Here is a 20,274-nt window from a genome sequence, read left to right as displayed (position 1 = left end):
GTTTATAAAGATAAACAAATCGTCAGCACAGTGTTGGCATAGCAAGAGGGGGCAACTCCCACTGTGCTCACTGTGCCTTTGCCAAATACACCCTCACGTTGACTGACAAACATTATACTTTTGAAAATAGGCTACCTCCATTAAGCAGATGTAGGCTACACATTGTATATAGTGGCCTGTTGATAAACGTTGCCACCCCAAAATAACTGGATGCATCTGGTCACCTAATGAAGTTCAAGCTACGCCACGGCAGTGCACCAGAAGCCCAACTGTCTTAATTAGTTTCTGCAGAAGCTGTTTCGGAGAAATCAGTTTTTTCGCTCCGTACAGAAACATGTAGGGGATGATGCTGGGGTAGGAGGCTGCAGTATAGGTGGCAATATCCAAAATCAGAGTGGAGTTATGGATGCTGCTGGTGATGCGGACTAGAAGATGAGTCAGCCAGCACACCATGAACACCGTTACCACGGCCACCACGCTCTTGGCTGCCCTCACCTGAGAGCTGGAGCCAGGGTTACGTTCCGCTACGCGCGTCTGGACTAGGTCACCGACAGGACCGTCCTGGTTTTTAGAAGTCCCGCTACTTCTCTGAACATTTGTGCTTCTTGTTGTCTCGTTGGGTGGAGCGTTACCTGTGCTGTTGTGAGATTTGGTGGACAGACCCTGGACACGAGTCCTGTGCTGGAGAAGAGTGACAACTATCTGGAGACTCGCGAACACTGTGCCAGCTATGGGGACTGCGTTAGCCAACACCATGAACACAGAGTCGTAAGTCACCATGGCTGTTTCTGAGGGGTAGTACTCTACACACTTGCGGCTCGCGTTTTCCCCCTCCAATCTCGAAAAAAACAAACGTGGGACACTGAAGGCAACCGAAACTATCCAGCTTCCGGCCAACAGAACGGTCACCAACCGCAGGTTATCTAGACGCACGGGCGCCCCGCCGCGTTTTAGAGACCCCACCAGCTTCTGGTTCCAGAACACACTGATGAACAAGGTGGAGAATATGCTATTGGTCTCGGACAGGTCAGCGCAGAAGAGGAAGATGGAGCAGTAAGCTTTGCCCATGAACCATTCACCTGCGAAGTCTGCCATGGTGTCAGGGAGGTCCACCAGGCAGTTGTTCAGGAGGTTGGAGGCGGCCAGGTTTAAAAAGAGGAGCTCGTTGGTGCGCAGGGGGGTTTGGGGCCCGGGCAGGGAACACAACCACAGACAGCTGTTCCCAACAGTTCCGGAAAAGAATATGAGAAGTCGAATGAAAGCTTCAATCCAGCCAAGCGTTCCCATCACAAGAATATCTTACAGTATCTTTAACTGTGTAGCATTCAGTCTTTGCTTCTTTACCGAACACAAAACCCCACCTTGACTTTCTTCAACTGACCTGTAGCTGAACTGTAGTCTGCCTAACTGGTGAGCCTGATGGACAAACTTTTATAGAGTAGGCTAGTCTAACCACTAAGTCCAGCCCTCTAATGTGTGTGTGACAGGCTAGTAGCCTAACCACCAGTGGAGAGCTCCCCACTAATGAGGAAGTGCATCATAGGGTTAATGTTCTACGAAGCTTTAAGGGGTGGGGGAAAAATCGATTTTACATTTGATTCGCAATTCAGTCTTCTAGCGATTCATATCGATTCACAAATGTATTGTATTTTTATTTTATTTTTTATTTTTTTTAAACATCAATCGATTTTTAAGAATCGAATCGTGAGGTACCAAAATACCCACCCCTTGTAGCTATAGGCAAAAGCTAAGCTATAGCCCTTAAATAGGCTAAAACTTTATTATAAAAAATTATAATAATTAAAATGCATAGAAAAAAATCTACTTTTACACCATGATGATCATTACCATGCTTAAATCAAGATCAGCGGCATTTAAAGCGTAACGTACTTCACGTCATTCGTCCCGTGGACTGAAGCCCCACCTTATAGGCTCAATCAAAGCCGTGATCGGAGCGCCTAGAGAACTGATGGTCGGATCGCATGGGATACAGAAGACACTGCGGGAACAGTTAAGGCTGCTCGACTTTTTGTGATGCCTTCGTTTGCATTTGATTTCTGGGCAATGGAGGTGAGCCGGAACACCCACAGAGGAGCATTTATGATCGGATCTCTGGTATCGTTTCTGTTGGAATAATTTTCAGATGAATGTGGACATAACATAATGCCCACCAGCGGCGGTCACAGATTTAAACCGAGCGCATTTATTCCGGTGTCCACCGCTGCCTGTCTCCTAGTCGGCTCCACCTGTCTATTCTTCGTTTTTACGTAAGTTTACCAACACGTCTCACGGTAATAACGATGCAACTTTATCCGCACTGTATCCTTTAGGCTATCCTAAAATACCTTTCCGAAGTTCATGCGAGCAACAGCAGAAAACGAAGACTTACTGCAATCGTTAACAGACAGTAGGCTACTGAAAGCGTACAATTCTAACCTCTGCGTTCATACTGTGCAGAATATTCTGTAAAAGTATTATAAATACGGTATGGCCTGGTCTGGAGCCATGTTATCTCTGTGTCAGAAGAGTCTGTGCACCAGAACACGTTGAACAATTATTCGGATCCAGAAATATGTAGGCTATTTCCTTATTACATTGTATTCATTTTTGTAAAAAAAAAAAAAAACTATTTAGACTATTTTTGATTTGTTTGACATCAGTTATCAACAGTCTCGGAAACCGTAACTAAAATAGTCCGACATCAAGACATAAATGTGCAGGAGCCCAGTGGATATTACCTGGCCGTGACCTAGTTCCAAATGAAGAGAGCTATTGACCCCAAACATCTTCCCATCTGTATCTTTCACAGAGCTTATAATGTCCCAATTTATTTCTAAATCCCTTCTCACAGGGTGATGGCAATGATGCTTGGAGCTTATTCAAGCCCATTTCCTAGATGTCAGCTAGAGTTAGATTTTGAAAATACGGTCACTTGCATTTTCTAATCATTCAGATTTGAATCTGTCCCCCGAGAGAAACAATGTCACTATCATAACTTAATCGCTAACCATCATATCAACTTAACTATAAAACCAACCCTTATCTTAGGATGTGAATCACGGTTTGCTAAAAGAAGCTTCCCGTCCCTAAATCAAGTATTTGCGTGAGTTGAGTTTCCAGGAGGGCTGCACCACACTTTACTACCTCGGAACTCTGCAGCCTGTGTCTTCAACCGTTTGAACAGTTCAACAGTTTCCCCTCCTTTCAAAACACACACTTTCATCCAAAGTGACGTACAGGGAGGTATTGGAACCTGTGACAGTCAAATTCTCCGCCACTGAACTACACCCAGTGATCTTTAGTATTCAGAATGATAAAAATGCATTTAATGTAAAGTGTCTGTTTTCTCCCCCCCCCCCCCCCCCCATACAACCTGTTAACATTTTAACAATATCCATCAGTACTATCCACAAGGTCTCATCTTCCTGTTTTCACAGATGGTGAATATTTCCAGAATGATCTGAAAGCATTCATCTGATATGGGAATTGAAAAGTGGGTCATTATGCCTTGAGCCCCGTCGGCTACAGTAAACTGTGGATTTATTCAGAAGGCTCACACTTCTTACTGACATGGATTAACTGCGTATCAGAAAGCCTGGAGAGAGAAGCGTTTCACACCCTTTCTTCCCTGTTGTTGTGATATGATATGGTATTCAAAGACAAGAAGGGATTTAGTTTGTAGGGAGTCAGGTGGCTGAGGGATTAGGGAATCGGGTTAGTAATCAGAAGGTTGCTGGATCGATTCCCGGCCGTGCAAAGTGACATTGTGTCCTTGGGCAAGGCACTTCACCCTACTTGCCTCGGGGGAAAGTCGCTCTGGATAAGAGCGTCTGCTAAATGTAAATTTATATGGCCGTCCTACGGACTAGTCCACAGGTAGAATGAACCAGTGGTTAAGGCACTTTCTCCTTCTGGTTCCGGGGCATTGCGTGTCAAATATGACTTCTCATTTGAGCTGTCATGTGCAAGTGATGATGATGATAATAAGAAAGACTGTGTGTTCTCTCTCTACAATGAAGCAGTAAAGGCATTTTTTCCATGTGTCTGTTTTGGTTAAGAAAGCTATTCGAAGATGATAGTAAGATTATTGTCTTTGTATTACCCTTTCTTGGCAGCTTTGTATCTAGTGCAAGCATAACAGCTGTAAGGGTATCGTATCACTGCTAATTTCATCCGATCCAGAAGATAATCCCAGGGTATCTTGGCGTATTGGTATAGGGTGCCTTTCTAAAAGCTAATCTGGCATTAACTCCTCCTATGCTTGGTTGATCCAGCGGCTGTGTTTTAGTAGTGAATCCAGTCATGCGTGGTGAGCCAGCCTGCCAGGACTGACGAGGCTAAACGAGACAACTTCTAGAAGAGCCAACATCCTAAACTAAACTCCCGTCCCTCGATTCGATTTCTTTTGTGAACATATACAACTAACTGCCGAAAACGCAGAAGAAGATTCAGCTTTCTTTTTGATAAACCGCCTCTCACAGGAAGTGTGGAGGCTGACGGCCCCGCTCGTTTATTAAGCAGGAAGCTGAATTCCATTAACTGGAGAGTAATTATGGCCTTGAGCTCGCTGCCCTATCCTAATGACGTGATGTTTCCTCAGTGGCGGGGGAACCAGACTAGTCTGATGTATCTGCGTCTAACTGCTGCATCAGCACATCCACTGACTTTCTCTGTGGTAAAAGCTGTAATGGACAGGTGCCAGGTGCTGTCTGTTTGGCTGCGCAGTCTCACGGCGCCAATGGGGCAGAAGGGATGGATGAGGACAAGGGATGAGTGGAGAAAAGGGATGGATGAGGAAAAGGGATGGATGAGGGAAAGGGACGGATGAGGGAAAGGGATGGATGAGGACAAGGGATGAGTGGAGAGAAAGGACGTTGGTTGCCTCCCCTCACCCAGCCTGTGGGATGCTTCGGAGAGAGTTGCTGCAGAGGGAAGACCAGACAGGCTCTCTGAGAATCTGCTCTGACTGAGAGCTCTTTTACAGCCGGCACACCTGCCAACAAGCCCAGAGCAGAACCCTCCCCACAGGCGGCACCGCGGTGTACTAACCTGAGTAGAACACCCCTGGAATACTGAAAGAGTGTGTGTGTGTGTTTGTGTGTTCATCCTCGCGTGTTCATGCTGAAATCTGTGGTCAAGCTGGCAAAGGGCCAAACTTCAGACAAACAAGTCTAATTTCTGACTGTGCAGAAGCTTCCTGCCTTTGTTTTCACAGCCACAACCCTCTCTGTTGCTCTTCTCTCCCACAGTCTTATTCCAGCTCACTGTTAACCAAGACCAGGCATAGGACATCTACATAGATGGAAGTTCTTAAAACCAAGTATGTTATGTGACTGTAATTACGTCTTTAAGTGACGTTATTGAAAAACATGCCGCAAGAACAGGAAGAAACTATTAATACCGAGGAAACCTCTCTCACTGACCAAGGGAAACAATTCTTCCTTGTCAAAGTATTTCTCGTCTGAGAAACAGTTACTGTGACAGAGGCCCGGTTGACCTAAAACAGGTTTCCTGACTGGATATCCAGAGACTGACTGATACAGTTCAGTCTAACCAGCCTCACTTTCAGTGCATCAGGCACAGTATTTATAGACTTCTTCTCCTCACCCGCATCAACATTTCTTTTATAATAGCACCCAGATAAACCACATCATATCCTCCCATATTCCTCTGTCTTTGCCGCGTACGCATGCGATGGCTGACCTCCGCCATGTCCATTCTCCAAGTTAATCTTTAATCTCCTGCCTCAAAAAGTTCCCTCCTGCCCCCGAGAGACAATCGAGATTTATTGGATGAAATGACGCTGACAGTCAAGATTACGATCGCTCTGCATTCAACATGTCCGCCCTGGCCGTACCTCTCTCCTCCCCCCTCTGGGCGAGCCAGTCAGCCAGCAGACGACCTCAAAGCAGCCAGGGTCCCGAGTCCGGACCGGGAGCAGAGAGCGGAGCTCAGGGCGTCGTGCGGATTGGAGAGCGGCTTACCGTCGCCGGGTGATTTAAGACCGAGCTAGCGTTCCGCAGTTTCATTAGCCGTAGTCAGGGGGCTTGTCTAGCCACACTGCAGCATAATGAACTCTCCCTCTCTCCGTGCTCCAGATGGTGTCGAACGGCCCAGCCACCGGACAGCCCCTTCTAGGCCACCCCCAGTAATCCCTCTGATAGGAAATCAGACAGGGCACGGGGGCTGTTTGTATCTGCTCTATAGCATTGCCCGCTCAACGGTTCAGTTTGATTGGGCGGGGGGGAGGGGAAGGGGGGGCGGGGGGCCATACCCGTATGTAGGACGCAATTTTATAATCCTCGCCATATTGTGCTCATTTGCTTTGTCTGTGTGTGTCAGAGAGTGTGTGTGTGTGTGCTTGTGTGTGTGTGTGACAGTATGTGTGTGAGTGTGTTGCCGGCTAATGAATGGATTGATGGATGGTTTAGTTTGAGTGTCTTGATTGAGGAGGGTTGAAAGGTGCGTCATTGTCTAGCGAATTTAAGGGGTGGGAAAAAAGACAAACTAAACTTCAACACACCATTTCTTCCTATGAGTTTCCCATGTGACCCACCCCCATCACTTTCTGGGATGAGATGAAGCTCATGAGATCTGAACACAGGACCTCCGTGGCTGGACAGCCAGCATGATGGTCCATATCCAGTATAAGGTTTGACCTGGGTAAGGTACAGCTTAGTGGTTAGAGCCCGTGCAGATCAAGAGATTGCATGTCCATATCCCATTAATGTTTCCAAAACATCCAAGGTCGTTCGGAATTGTTGTATTTCTTTGAATTCTGTTTCTGTAGAGGGTGGTTTTTTCTTTCACTGTTATGTTGTGTTTAGTTAGCAGACATGCAATGGGGGATTTAAACCGGCAACCTCTTGATCTGCAACCAAATGCTCTAACCACTTAGCTACACCCATTTTCAATACTATCAAGTATCTTGTCACACTGTTCATAAAGGCCTGGATCAGCGATACCTCTGTCCTGACAGGAAAAGCACACTTCAAACACAGCCCTGGTCAAATCATATCAACGCTTAATGCGTACAGCCCTATTTACAGCCAGCGTCCCAGCAGGCTTCACAGACGCTCACAGATCAGCACCTGTGGCCAAGCTGAAGCCTGGAGCCCCAGTGAACGGTCACGCTTCAGTCAGGACCGCAGGTGAATCCCCTGCTCTAGTCTTTACCGGGCGACACAGCAGGCTTCCCTTCATCTGTGTAATACGAGACTCACAGCGGCTTTTAGGTGACCGCGTGTAACAGAGTGACAACTGTGAAACTCACTCCTCAGGTATGTAAGAGGCCACCCGCGTCAAAGAAGAGCTAGCTTTTCTTTGGCTTAGCTGGTAGTGGTTGCGCTTGGCAAGTCAGAGGTCGTGGGTTCGGGCCCAGCGAGTGGCGAACGACGCCTTGTAGTGACGGAGCGTGGCCACGTCCGTTACATACCGTCACACGCGCAACACAGTAATAAGATTACTTTGAATTCATTTACATCCACACGGTGGTGAACTATTTTGAGACTGTGTGTGTGTGTGTGCAGTGTGTGAGGACCTGCTGGCTGCAGAGTTTGTGTGGTCGGTGTCTGATGCAAGGATTCCACAACAACTGCCCGGCGGAGTGGTCTGTAATCCAGATTCTATAATCTGAGGATTATTGGGATTGCAGCTGGCATGGTTTTTACTAGGCATTCCTCTGGGAAGGGGACCCCTCCCCCACCCCTCCCCCACCCCTCCCCTCCCTACTGGGGGCTCTTCTGGGGGGGGGGGGGGGGGGCTAGGATCAGGGGATGCTTATGGAGCTAAAATTGGTCACGGTTCTCTTAGTCACGGTTGGCAACACATTCCTCTGGAGGGTCTCTCTCACTCTCTCACTCACTCTCTGACTCTCTGACTCTCTCTCTCTCACTCTCTGACTCTCTATCAACTACCCCTCCAGACATCTGCTGAGGAGAAAGAGATAAAGAGGCAGAGAGAGAGAGAGAGAGGGGAGGAAGGTTGACAGAGAGTTGGGCAGGGGGAGATGGAGAAGACAGACAGACAGTAAGAGATACCATACCGTCCTAGTGTGGCATTCAATCAAATACTGGACTGGATAATCCAGTCCCCTTCTAACCTCTATAAACCTGATTATTACACATAATCCCAGACTATTCAGACATACAATTATGTTCAATCAGAATCTACCGAGTCACACACCTACTGTATTTACTGTAGTAAAGTAACAGTGGCATATAATGGCCCTTTAAAAGCCAGACTAGAAACCAGGCCACATTGGACGATCTACAGAGGACTAGGATGTCAAAGGTACGCTTGTGTTGTGTCAATCTCTTCCGGTGTAAACTGGAAGGAAGGCATGTGCTGGTGTGTCAGTGTGTGTTAGACTGAGTGTGCTGGTGTGTCAGTGTGTGTTAGACTGAGTGTGCTGGTGTGTCAGTGTGTGTTAGACTGAGGGTAAACTGCTGTATCTCTCCGTCCCTCTCCCAGGTGCCCGTGGCTCGCTGCCACCCTCTCCCCGTCTGTGCCGCCATGCTGCGCCACCCTCTTCCTCTTCGTCCTGGCCAACTTCACCATGGCAACCTTCATGGACGCCGGGGTGCTCCCAATGGGTCGGTGAAACGTTGTTTGTTAAACCTGGGATGATTTTTGTGTGTGTTCGCCGATGGTGTTGAACCACCTGGTGACCGGTGGTGACCGTCAGGGGGGGGCGGGGCTCTGTGTTGCAGCTAACGAGGACGAGGACAAGGATGAGGACTTCCGCGCGCCGCTCTACAAGAACGTGGACGTGAGGGGGGCGCAGGTGCGCATGAAGTGGTGCTCCTCCTGTCACTTCTACCGCCCCCCGCGGTGCTCCCACTGCAGCGTGTGTGACCACTGTGTGGAGGTGAGGGGGGGGAGGGGCGTGTGTGACCACTGTGTGGAGGTGAGGGGGGGGAGGGGCGTGTGTGACCACTGTGTGGAGGTGAGGGGGGGGGCGTGTGTGACCACTGTGTGGAGGTGAGGGGGGGGGGCGTGTGTGACCACTGTTTGGAAGTGGAGGACAAGCGGGAAGGAGGTGGGGGAGGGTGCAGATTAAGGTTGGCTAAGTGTATTGTATCTGAGGACTGTGTGAGGGGGGGAGGGGAGGAGGGAGGAGGGAGGGGGAGGAAGGAGGGGGAGGGGGAGGGGGGGTAAACAGAGAGGGATTGCTGTGGGGAGGAGGGAGGGAGGGAGGGTGGAGGAGAAAGGGAGGTGGGGTGGAGGGAGGGGGAGGAGGAAGGGGGAGGGGGGTAAACAGAGAGGGATTGCTGTGGGGAGGAGGGAGGGAGATCACATTAATCAGGTTAATCCTCAGATCCTTCATGGTCTCTGGCCCCTGTGTGTGCCTCCACACAGCACCTCTGCAACTCTCTGTCTCCTACTGCACAACTACCATGGTGCTCTCTGTGTCCTACTGCAGAACTACCATGGTGCTCTCTGTCTCCTACTGCAGAACTACCATGGTGCTCTCTGTCTCCTACTGCAGAACTACCATGGTGCTCTCTGTCTCCTACTGCAGAACTACCATGGTGCTCTCTGTGTCCTACTGCAGAACTACCATGGTGCTCTCTGTCTCCTACTGCAGAACTACCATGGTGCTCTCTGTCTCCTACTGCAGAACTACCATGGTGCTCTCTGTCTCCTACTGCAGAACTACCATGGTGCTCTCTGTCTCCTACTGCAGAACTACCATGGTGCTCTCTGTCTCCTACTGCAGAACTACCATGGTGCTCTCTGTGTCCTACTGCAGAACTACCATGGTGCTCTGTGTCTCCTACTGCAGACCTATTTTTCTCAACTTAATTGGTTTGCACAGTGCTGTATTTATCTTACTATAACACAGATATGATGTGTAAAAAACATGTAAATATGTACAGTACACTGACTATACCATTGTATCATTCCTCGCTGGAATCATAGAGTGTTTCTACTTCCTGTCCCCCACTTCCTGCTTCCTGCAGGACTTCGACCACCACTGTCCCTGGGTGAACAACTGCATCGGGAGGCGGAACTACCGCTACTTCTTCCTGTTCCTGCTGTCGCTCACGCTGCACATGGTGGGCGTGTTCACCTTCGGTCTCCTGTACATCCTCCATCACCAGGACGACCTGTGGAAGCTGCACTGCACCGTCACGTATCCTCACACACCGTGTGTCTCTGTGTGTGTGTGAGGGAGGGAGTCTGTGTGTGTGTGTGTGAGGGAGGGAGGGAGTCTGTGTGTGTGTGTGTGTGTGTGGGAGGGAGTCTGTGTGTGTGTGTGTGAGGGAGGGAGGGAGTCTGTGTGTGTGTGTGTGTTTGTGTGAGGGAGTCTGTGTGTGTGTGTGTGTGTGTGTGTGTGAGAGGGATCGAGTATATGTATGTGTGTGTGTGCATGTGTGTGTGTGCATGCGTGTGTGAGTATATGTCTGTGTGTGTGCATGTGTGTGTGTGTGTGTGAGAGGGAGGGAGTATATGTATGTGTGTGTGTGCATGTGTGTGTGTGCATGCGTGTGTGAGTATATGTCTGTGTGTGTGCATGCGTATGTGTGAGTACTGTATATGTGTGTGCATGCGTGTACAAACCTCCTTGACAGCGTGCTCAGTCTGGTGGCCATGAGTGTGTGTGGTCTGTTCTTCCTCCCTGTTCTGGGTCTCACTGGGTTCCACCTCTACCTGGTCTCTAGGGGGCGCACCACCAACGAACAGGTCAGACACACAGGGAAACTGTGTCAACTTTTGTTATAAACAGTTATATTCAAGTTTTATTCATTTTAAAGTAAGATATTTCTATATTTTTCAAGTTTGTAGGATTATTTTACTAACCATTTTTGAACAGTAGTTTACAAACTGTTTTCGTTATAAAGTGTTTAAATATTCATTTTGTTGAAATTTGTTTTCTTCACAAACCTTTTTGAACATTAGTAGTTACAATATGAAAGGCAGCTTACATTTTTTCTGTTCATCTTTTTCTCTGCAGGTTACCGGCAAGTTCCAGGGAGGCATCAATCCTTTCACACGGGGTTGCTGCGGCAACCTGGAGTACCTTATATGCAGCCCCATGTCTCCCAGGTGATCTTATAGACCCGCTGAAACATCTAGAAAGGCTGTCATGTGACAATCCTGCTTGTTACAGCTCTGGTCTGCTCTGGTCTCTCCAGGGTGAGCAGCCTGTGTGATTACAGTCCTGGGCTGCGTTTCGATAACGATGAATCGTAGCTTTCTACGAGTAAAATAAAGAAACCATCGTTATTTCTTACGTGCGTTTCCCGAACATCCTTGTAAGGAGTAGGCTAATCTACAATCTTTCAAGAGCAACGAATATTCAAGAGACACTTTAGCTACAACGCTTTCGGGAAACGCAGCTCTGCTCTCTGCAGGGTGACCAGCCTGTCTGTTACAGCTCCGCTCTCTGCAGGGTGACCAGCCTGCCTGTTACAGCTCTGCTCTCTGAAGGGTGACCAGCCTGCCTGTTACAGCTCTGCTCTCTGCAGGGTGACCAGCCTGCCTGTTACAGCTCTGCTCTCTGCAGAGTGACCAGCCTGCCTGTTACAGCTCCGCTCTCTGTAGGGTGACCAGCCTGCCTGTTACAGCTCCGCTCTCTGAAGGGTGACCAGCCTGCCTGTTACAGCTCTGCTCTCTGCAGGGTGACCAGCCTGTCTGTTACAGCTCTGCTCTCTGAAGGGTGACCAGCCTGTCTGTTACAGCTCTGCTCTCTGAAGGGTGACCAGCCTGCCTGTTACAGCTCTGCTCTCTGAAGGGTGACCAGCCTGCCTGTTACAGCTCTGCTCTGCTTTCTGCAGGTACGCTGCCAGAGTGGTCAGGAGGACGTCAGTCCGGGTCCAGCCTCCCTTCCTGCGGCCTGAGACCAGCAGGCACGCCGTGGTGAAGGCCAGGGACAACGGGGTGAACAGTCACGACATCCACAACAAGGTGACCCAGGCCCAGATACTCTGCTAGTCCCACACACACACACACACACACACACATGCATACATATATAGCTGAGCGGTTAGGGACTTGGGCTATTAATCAGAAGGTTGTCGGTTCGATTACCACCCTACTTGCCTCGGGGGGAATGACCCTGTAATGACTGTAAGTCGCTCTGGATAAGAACGTCTGCTAAATGACTAAATGTAAATGTAATGTAAACATATCCACACACACAGACACACATGCGCACGACCTCACACAACATCACACACACATCCACACACACGTCACCATCCCACGCCTGACGTCTCCCCCCCCCCTCGCTCAGTGTTCGGACGTTTCCCCGGACGAGCCCGACGCCAAGCCTGTGACCCCCACGCCGGCGCCCCCCCTGCCCCCCAAACCCCACCCCAACCTGCTGAAGACCCACCTGGCTGCGCTGGAGGGTAGGTCGTCCCGACAACCAGGTTTACCATAACGACCCCTGTACGGAGCCGCGCTTGGCTGCTGCTGCAGTGTCTCCCGATGGGTGTGCGTCGATGTAGCAGAGGGGAACACTTTAGACCTCGGAGCTTGGAATAGTATCCTGAGTACCTGAAGACAGAGCCGGCACTGGAGGATACAGGGTCACTGGTTTAATCTGTGTCGTTACGACCACTCTGATGCAACAGGAGGTCTTGTGGCTTTGTAGAGACAGACACACAGTACTGCCCCCTGCTGGTGACACCAGACTTAAGCAACAAGCCCCAAGAGGCCGTGGTTTACGCTGATTTTAGAACAGGTAAGGTAAGTTGTTAGGGAAAACCCCCTTACCTGTTCTAAAATAAGCGCAAAACACGGACTTGCGGGGCTTATTGCTTTTCTAAAACTGGTACTACAAATAATTGATCTGGTTTCATAAATAAAAACTATCAGAAACAAATTAGTTTAATAATAAACCGTCATTCTTCTAACACTACAAAGTATAGTTCCTACATAAATCGTTGCCACGCAACAGCCAGATGGACTCCTTTGCAGTATTTTTTTATTTGAAATATTCGATGTAATATGGAATGTTAAAGAATGTTATGAGGACAACCTGTAAGGTTATGCTGGATTTTACAACGGCATGGAACGCTGTTGATCCGATCACAATCAAAGATGGGAACAACCAGTTTTAGAAATTTAAGTTGACTGTAGTTTGATCTTTTATGAGTGGCCGTTTAGGAAATAATTCAGACTGTCCTTACACAGACACATATGAAACACAGACACACTCACATTACAGGACAGAAGGTGCAGCTAAGCATCAAGGATCAGACATGCTAGTTCTAAACGTTTTTTCTAACTGTGTGTGTGTGTGTTTCAGAGAGTGGGGTCCACTCCAAAGCAGTGATCCCTCTGTCCACCCCAACCGTCCAGCAGCTGATGCCCGTCATGGAGAACTCCTCCAGGGGCCCGTCGCCCTCTCTGGGGGACCAGGTCTGCCCCTCCTACCTCCCCCCCCCTCTTCACACGTGTCATCCTCCATAGCCCTCGAGCTGTCGTCAGGCTCTGACAGAGTCCTTGTGTGTTTGCGTCCCCAGATCGCCAAGGCGGCTGCGGCCGAGGCCGGCGTGAGAGTCCAGGAGGCGTCCCCCCACCCGGGGCCCCCCGGCCCCCCCGGCCTCCATCGCAGGGCCTCCTCGCCCTGCCAGCCCCGCCCGCCTGCCCCCCACCACCCCACCACCACCAGCCCCCTGCAGCTCAACTCCCTCACCCTCAACTCCCGCTCCCTCACCCTCAAGCACGCCCACCGCCACGGCAACAAACCCCAGCAGCCGGGCGGCCGCGCGGACGTCCTGGTCTCCGGCCCCCCCGCGGCAGGCGCGTTCCCCCCCTCCGGCGCGCTGGCCGCCGGTTCCAGCAGCCTCTCCTACGACAGCCTCGTAGCCCCGGGAGACGCCCATTTCCTGGGCCAGAGGGGGGTTCCGCTGGGGGGCTACCACTCCCACTACATGACCCTGGTGTCGGACGCCTCCGCGCTGCAGCACCCCCCCTCCCACGCCTACGGAGCGGTCTACATGGGAGTCAGCAGACAGTCTCCACAGCCCAGGGATCACTCACCCTCGCTTAAGGGCCTCACATCCAGAGACCCCTCTCCCTCCCTCAAAGCCCTCTCCTCCAGAGACCCCTCTCCCTCCCTCAAAGCCTTCTCCTCCAGAGACCCCTCTCCCTCCCTCAAAGCCCTCTCCTCCAGAGACCCCTCTCCCTCCTTTCACGGACTCACCTCTCGCGATCTCCCCCCTCCGGACACCCCCATCGTGCGCTACGACAACCTGTCCAAGAGCATCATGGCGTCCATCCAGGGGCGTCGTGAGCAGGAGGAGAGGGAGAGCGCCCTGCGCCTGCAGGCCCGCTCCCACGCCCTCCACGGCCCCGACACGGGCGTCTACGACGTCCCCAGCCGACGCAGCCTGCCGGCGGACGCCGCACGCCCTCCGGGGTCGCGAGGCCCCACCCCTCCGGCGTACGGCTCTCGGGAGTTCTTGATGAGCACGGGTATCCTGGGTTACGGGGTGGGGAGGGCATCGCCGCTCGCCAGCTCATCGACCTCCTCCCTGCCGCGCTGCCCCAGGGTGGCCTGCTCCGCCCTGCAGAGCAGTAGCACCTCCAGCCTGCACGGCAAGAACCGCTACGGCTCGCAAGCCTACTGCCCCGAACCCCTGCCCCCGCCCTCCGCCTCCACCCTGCCTCGCATCCCCATCTCCACCACCTCCTCCTCCCACGCCTACACCCTCACCTCCTCCTCCAAGCGCCCCTCTCTCACTCACTCCCAGGAGGCCAAGGGCCCTGCACCTCCTCCGGGGCTGTCGAAGTAGCCCTGCCCACGGCAGGGTTGGTGGGGGCGTTCAGAGCTATGCAGCGCCCGTCACTGCTGCTCCTGACAACTGTATGTGTGGGAGGACTCGATATGCAGTTAAGGGAGCCTGTTTCTATCGTTTTTTTTGTTTATTTGTTTTTTTGCACCTTTACCTCTTTTATGACAGATACCCTATGAATACGGGATGAGCGTAAAAGTCACCTCATCCATCTTCATCCATACGGACGATTCTCAGGACAGTCCTGCTTCCTCGTGTAGCGAGGGGATTCAGTAAACTCAGTTTCAGGACGTTTGAGATGATTTATTGTTTGTTTTGTTCTCTCCTTTTTACTACGCTTAATATTTGAAACCATGTTTGATTTGTTCATGGGAAAGTCTTGTTTTAGCTACGTTTTATAGTCATTTGGGTAAATAAAGTGTTTTGTTCCTGGTTTCAGAACAGTTTATGTCATAAAACAATGCTTCTGCATGGTGTTTCTCTCTTCAATGATGCGTTGACATCATCACAAACACCAGAACACCAGAATCCACTACCCGAAGAGATTATGGCCAAATGGGGTGGAAATACCACCCTCTAGTGGTCATTATTAGGAGATACCACTAAAAATAAGCTTCTGTGTTCAAATACCATCCGCAGCTCACTTGATATGAACATATAAAGTATTTATTGAGTGACTGATGTTTCTGAGAGTTGCTAGTAAGTGAATCCCAAACATAGTGAGGCATACTGCTAGGTTTGGTGGAAGGGCTGAAGGCTGGAGATGGTTGCCATAGCCACAGACGTAGTCAGGGTTGGAGAGATGTCTTGGAGCGGAGGGAACACTATGTATCAGTAGCAGGTTACCTGGGTTCAGTCACAGCAGAGGAATGAGCTGGGTTCCATACAGCCTTGTTCAAGTTACAAAGGCAGCGATATCTTTGTACGTTTCTTTTTCGCTCTCTCTTTATCTCTCTACCTCTCTCTCTCTCCCTCTTTATCTCTCTCCCTCTCTCTCTTTATCCTCTTTCTCTTTACCTCTCTAACTCTTTCTCTTTATCTCTCTCTTTATCTCTCTTCCTCTCTCTCTTTATATCTCTCTCTTTATCTCTCTCTTTATCTCTCTACCTCTGTCTTTATCTCTCTCTCTTTATTTCTCCCTCTTTATCTCTCTACCTCTCTCTCTTTATCTCTCTCTTTGCTCTCTCTCCCTCTCTACTTCTCTCTCACTGTGGCATTGGCGTTAGCTGAAGTATCATCTGAACTACAGTCAACAGGTAAGGGCACTGCTCACACTGGAAGAGGATACTGCTTAAGGGATAACAGCATCTGCTAAATGAAAACACTTTTATTACAACCCGCTGTCCGAGGAATATCCTTTCCACATCCCATCCCACAGACGGGGAATTGAATATCTCAATTTGAAAAAGCACCAAAGATTCCTTTATTCACACAATTGTCTACGTCATTTAAAAAAGAAATCTAAACTCTTAATCTTGTCTCATTGATCTCTTACCGTTACCACACGACCAATTCATCTACAGGTCTGTCTATTTCTTTCCTCCAATCTTTCTTTCTCCTTTCTTCACCTCCTGTGTCATGTGACAGCGTTGAACTTGTCCCATATTGTGTGTGATCACATCTTACACACGACTCTTTCATCTCTTCATCTGCAACATCAAAATGATGACATGGCAGCGATGTGAATGGCGACGATGGAACGGCTTTAAAGGCTCTTGACAAAATGTTCATTTAATGTGTGAGATGTATGTTTTTTTTAGCCATGGCCCACTTAGTAATGGATGATCGTACTGTTTGATATATTTGAGTTAGTTTTGCTCTCCCTCTACTTTCCTATCTCACTTTTCTCTCCCTCCCTCCCTTACCCTCTCTGTCTCTCTCTCTCTTTCTCTCTCTCTGTCTTTGTCTCTCTGTCTCTGTCTCTCTCTCTCTGTCTGTTTCTGTCTGTCTCTCCCTTCCTCTCTGTATCTCTGTCTGTCTCTCCCTCTTCCTCCCTCTCGCTTTTCCTCCCTCTCGCTCTTCCTCTCCCTCGCTATCATCATAGCCCGGAGTGGAATGGTAATGAGGCTGTGGCAGAGGGGATCATCAGTTAGTTGAGAGTCAGAAGTAAAGCTCTCTGATATGTAACAGTTTCTCTTATCAAGTCAGTTAAATTCAATTCACTTCATTACAGTCACCCCAAAGTAAATTCTCAGTTATCAGTGACGGATCGTAACCTAACATAAATATGATGTTACAATATCTAATATATATGTATAGTCTCTCATCAAGCTTTATATCTCTGTCTAAGGATGCAGATAGTCAACAGTGAAACATGGTCTAACTTTAATGTAGTTGAGGTGGGAAGCTGAAAGCTTGGTGCGTTTTGAGGGCAGACTCAGCGAAGTGTCGGAGCTCTTGGGGAACGTTGTGACGTGTTTTTTACAGAGACTTATTTTTCTTGTCCCTTCAGGACCCTTCTGCTTCTGACGAGCTCCTCGCGAAAGCTTCCTCGTCCTCAGATCTCAGCTCGTGTTTTCATCCGGTTTGCATTTCAGCCGTTTATGTACCAGAAGGTGACAGTCAGGTTGGCAGACAGACAGATGGAGAGGATAAACAGGCAGATGCAGGGAGGCAGGCAGGCAGGCAGGCAGGCAGGCAGGCAGGCAGGCAGGCAGGCAGGCAGGCAGGCAGACACAGACAGGCAGACAGACAGACAGACAGACAGACAGACAGGCAGGCAGGCAGGCAGGCAGGCAGGCAAGCAGGCAGGCAGGCAGGCAGGCAGGCAGGCAGGCAGGCAGGCAGGAAGGCAGGCAGGCAGGCAGGATCCATTGAACTTGCAACTGTGGAACTTCAGAAACCTTATTACTGGGTCTCCTGTCACAGTGCTCCAGCAGAACTGTGGTTTTCTGTAGATTCTCCTGATTAACAGTTGCAGCAGGTGTTGGAGTACCACAGAGAGAAGCATCATTAGTAATCAGAGGTAAAGGTTGGAAGTCCCAGGATATCTGCCTCTCTCTCACTCTTTCCCTCTCTCTTTTCTCTCCTCTCCTCTCCTCTCTCTCTCTCTCTTTTTCTCTCTTTCTCTCTTTCTTTCTCTCTCCCTTACCTCTTCTCTATGCCCTGCCTCTACTAATTCCTGCCTCTACTCTCTCCTGCCTCTACTCTGCCCTGCCTCACTCTGCCCTGCCTCTACTCTCTCCTGCCTCACTCTGCCCTGCCTCACTCTGCCCTGCCTCACTCTGCCCTGCCTCTACTCCAGGTCAGGTTCAGGTCTCTACTCCTGTTCTCTGGCTCTGCTGACAACACATTCGATACACATTTCTTTTAACTAATGTACTTTATCGGCTTAATTAATCAATATGGCCTGCTGGACCCATATTGTGGTTGAATGCTGACCTTTCCTGGCTGTTTCCCTCGGGCGGAATACCCGTTTCCGGTATGAGTTGTCTCAAGATATTATCTTCTGCCCTTTTCTGGCTATTAGCAGTGTTTTGAATGCCTCTGGGCCCTGTGTGTTAACTCTCCTAATGAATTAGCAGAGCTTCATCCTAGATTCACTGCAGTGGGCGGGGGTGAGATTTAGTGGGGATGAAAGGGAGGCATTGACTTTGTTTCTGCGAGATGAGAATCCGTGGGAATGAGTGCATGAAGAGGAATGCTGTGCTGAGCATGCCAGAAGAACCATCCGTTTCAACACTTGACCATTAAATACACCGTGCTGCACTGTAGCATACTGCAGAGGACTGTACTCTACTGTACTCTACTGTACTCGACTGTACGTTACTGTGAGGCTTCTGTCTCTGTGTGGGAGGGACATGCATGGCTGTGTAGGTCTACAGGCATTTCTATTGCTATGCAGTTACAGCATAATTGCGAGCTGCAATCCCAGTTTCTGGCATGAGCAGGGAGACTGTGCTCGTGTTGCTGCCTCCATCAGAGCAAAGTTGTTGCTGTGTGAACACACGAGACCAGCCACAGCACACCAGGTCTTCATCACCATTGGATCATCTCTCGTCCGCGGATCATTTTGTCAAGTCTTTTCGCCTCATAACCAACTGACTGGAGACATCCAGTGAGGTTCCTCTCTGCCTCGCCTGTCTCCCTCAGCACACAGAGGGGGCGATCGGGTGGGTTTTCCAGAGAGCCGTTATTGGTATTTAAGTGGATTTGTCTTGTGTCAGTCTATTAGGATGTCAATGTGTGGAGTACCTCTGTTGTACTTCATCCTTTCACACCTTCCATCCATTTATCTCTCCATCCCTTAATCTCTCCATCCCTCCCTCCTATCTTCTTCTCTTCACCCTCCATCCCTCCACCCTCCTTCCCCCCCTCCCTTTGCCCCTCCATCCCTCCATCCCTCCATCTCTTCACCCTCCATCCCTTCACCCCCCCCTCCCGGTGCCCCTCCATCCCTCCCCCTGCCGTTGAGCACGTGAGGCACACAGGGTTGAGCGTGCTTCTCCACTCCTGCTGCATCATTTTGTGAGCCCAGAGGGATCTATGCAAGAGCGCGTGTATTTGTGTGTGCGTGCTAGTGTTTACTCGTGTCTCACTTCCTGGTCAAACAACAGGGAAATAGCAGAGATTACAGAGCTCCTTAAACCTCCAAAAGCTATTTTCTCTCCCACAGAACATCTTTCCAACCCACCAATAACATCCCCCAAACCCCTGGACGCTGCTCCTGTTACTATGACAGCAGAGAGGAAGTGTGTTGTGATGAGGTTGTCTGTTTTTTTTTTTTTTTTGTCAATTCAGCACCTCTTTCATGAGGGAGAGGGCAACATTCATTCGAGCTCACTGCACGACTGTGTGAGAGAGCGTGTGTGAATGGTGTGTGTGCGCGTCCGGTGCGAGTGTGTGTGTGTGTGTGTGGTGCGCGGACGTGTGTTCGGGTGAGCCAGGAGAAAGGATGGCTGCTCATGTCTGAACTGCCTCCATGTTCGCAGGGGAGAGTCGAGGCAGAGAGACACCGGAGGGAGGAAACGCAGACGCAGTTTTTTCTCCCCATCTCACATAAGGGTGATAATCTCCCGTCATCCGGGGAGAAGATAATCAGAGACATCTGAGCGATGCCCGCTGAGGTGAAGGAGGTAAGAGCGCTACGTTCCCTCCGCATCCTCTCTCTCTCTCTCTTTCTCTCTCTCTCTTTCTCTCTCTCTCTCTCTCTTTTGATTCAGAGGTCTGCTTCTGTTTCTGCAGCTGCATGTTTGTTCAGACTGCCGGGGGTTTTCTGCCACGCTGTGCAAGGGGAGCAAGCCAGCGTTCAGGTGTCATCACACGGCTCTTCGCCGCCGCGGTGTGCTTGTGTGCAGGGGGACATGCCGTTAACATCTCTCTGTCAAGTGCATGTGTCTCGACCGTGCGTCCGGGCTTGTGTGCGTTCGTCTGCGTGTGTGTCTGTGTGCGTCCGCCTGTGTGTATGCATTCCCGTGCGTGTGTGTGTGTGTACTGCAGACCTATCGAGAGGGTGTTAATCCTGATAGTGTTATGAGGAGAACAGCCCGCCACAGAGGAATACGCTGCCTTCTGTGAGCTC

At 50.1% G+C, this 20,274-nt stretch overlaps 3 protein-coding genes across 3 annotated transcripts in view; 2 read left to right on the top strand and 1 right to left on the bottom strand.

The window, feature by feature from the left end:
• Positions 1–234: 234 nt before the first annotated feature.
• On the bottom strand, positions 235–1,367 carry LOC146236986 (D(2) dopamine receptor-like). The gene has a single exon (XM_084687059.1). It carries the CDS (start codon positions 1,285–1,287, stop codon positions 235–237), a length of 1,053 nt encoding a protein of 350 aa, XP_084543185.1. The 5' UTR covers positions 1,288–1,367.
• A 589-nt stretch (positions 1,368–1,956) lies between these two features.
• Positions 1,957–15,183, top strand: zdhhc8a (zDHHC palmitoyltransferase 8a). The gene is made up of 10 exons (XM_084687191.1): positions 1,957–2,267; positions 8,473–8,594; positions 8,712–8,869; positions 9,966–10,138; positions 10,587–10,689; positions 10,961–11,052; positions 11,784–11,913; positions 12,242–12,359; positions 13,262–13,374; positions 13,479–15,183. Exons 1-10 carry the CDS (start codon positions 2,164–2,166, stop codon positions 14,751–14,753), a joined length of 2,388 nt encoding a protein of 795 aa, XP_084543317.1. The 5' UTR covers positions 1,957–2,163; the 3' UTR covers positions 14,754–15,183.
• A 4,624-nt stretch (positions 15,184–19,807) lies between these two features.
• The window catches only part of arvcfa (ARVCF delta catenin family member a), an 18,505-nt gene continuing 18,038 nt past the window's right edge, over positions 19,808–20,274 (top strand). Inside the window, exon 1 of the mRNA XM_084687058.1 lies at positions 19,808–19,828. Coding sequence (XP_084543184.1) covers positions 19,808–19,828 — 21 coding nt within the window. The remainder of the gene's footprint in view (positions 19,829–20,274) is intronic.

The sequence above is a fragment of the Hypomesus nipponensis genome, chromosome 22 (genome assembly GCF_054491055.1).
Source record: "Hypomesus nipponensis isolate SF chromosome 22, ASM5449105v1, whole genome shotgun sequence".
NCBI classification, from domain to species: domain Eukaryota; kingdom Metazoa; phylum Chordata; class Actinopteri; order Osmeriformes; family Osmeridae; genus Hypomesus; species Hypomesus nipponensis.
Note: the sequence above shows the minus strand (reverse complement) of the source record. Positions and strands in the feature narration are given on the sequence as shown.

Coding starts and splice junctions, on each gene's coding strand:
- LOC146236986 (XM_084687059.1), bottom strand. CDS start 1,287: ATGGGAACGCTTGGCTGGATTGAAGCTTTCATTCGACTTCTCATATTC.
- zdhhc8a (XM_084687191.1), top strand. CDS start 2,164: ATGCCCACCAGCGGCGGTCACAGATTTAAACCGAGCGCATTTATTCCG. Junction 11,053..11,783: donor TGCAGCCCCATGTCTCCCAG/GTGATCTTATAG, acceptor TGCTTTCTGCAG/GTACGCTGCCAGAGTGGTCA. Junction 13,375..13,478: donor CGCCCTCTCTGGGGGACCAG/GTCTGCCCCTCC, acceptor TTGCGTCCCCAG/ATCGCCAAGGCGGCTGCGGC.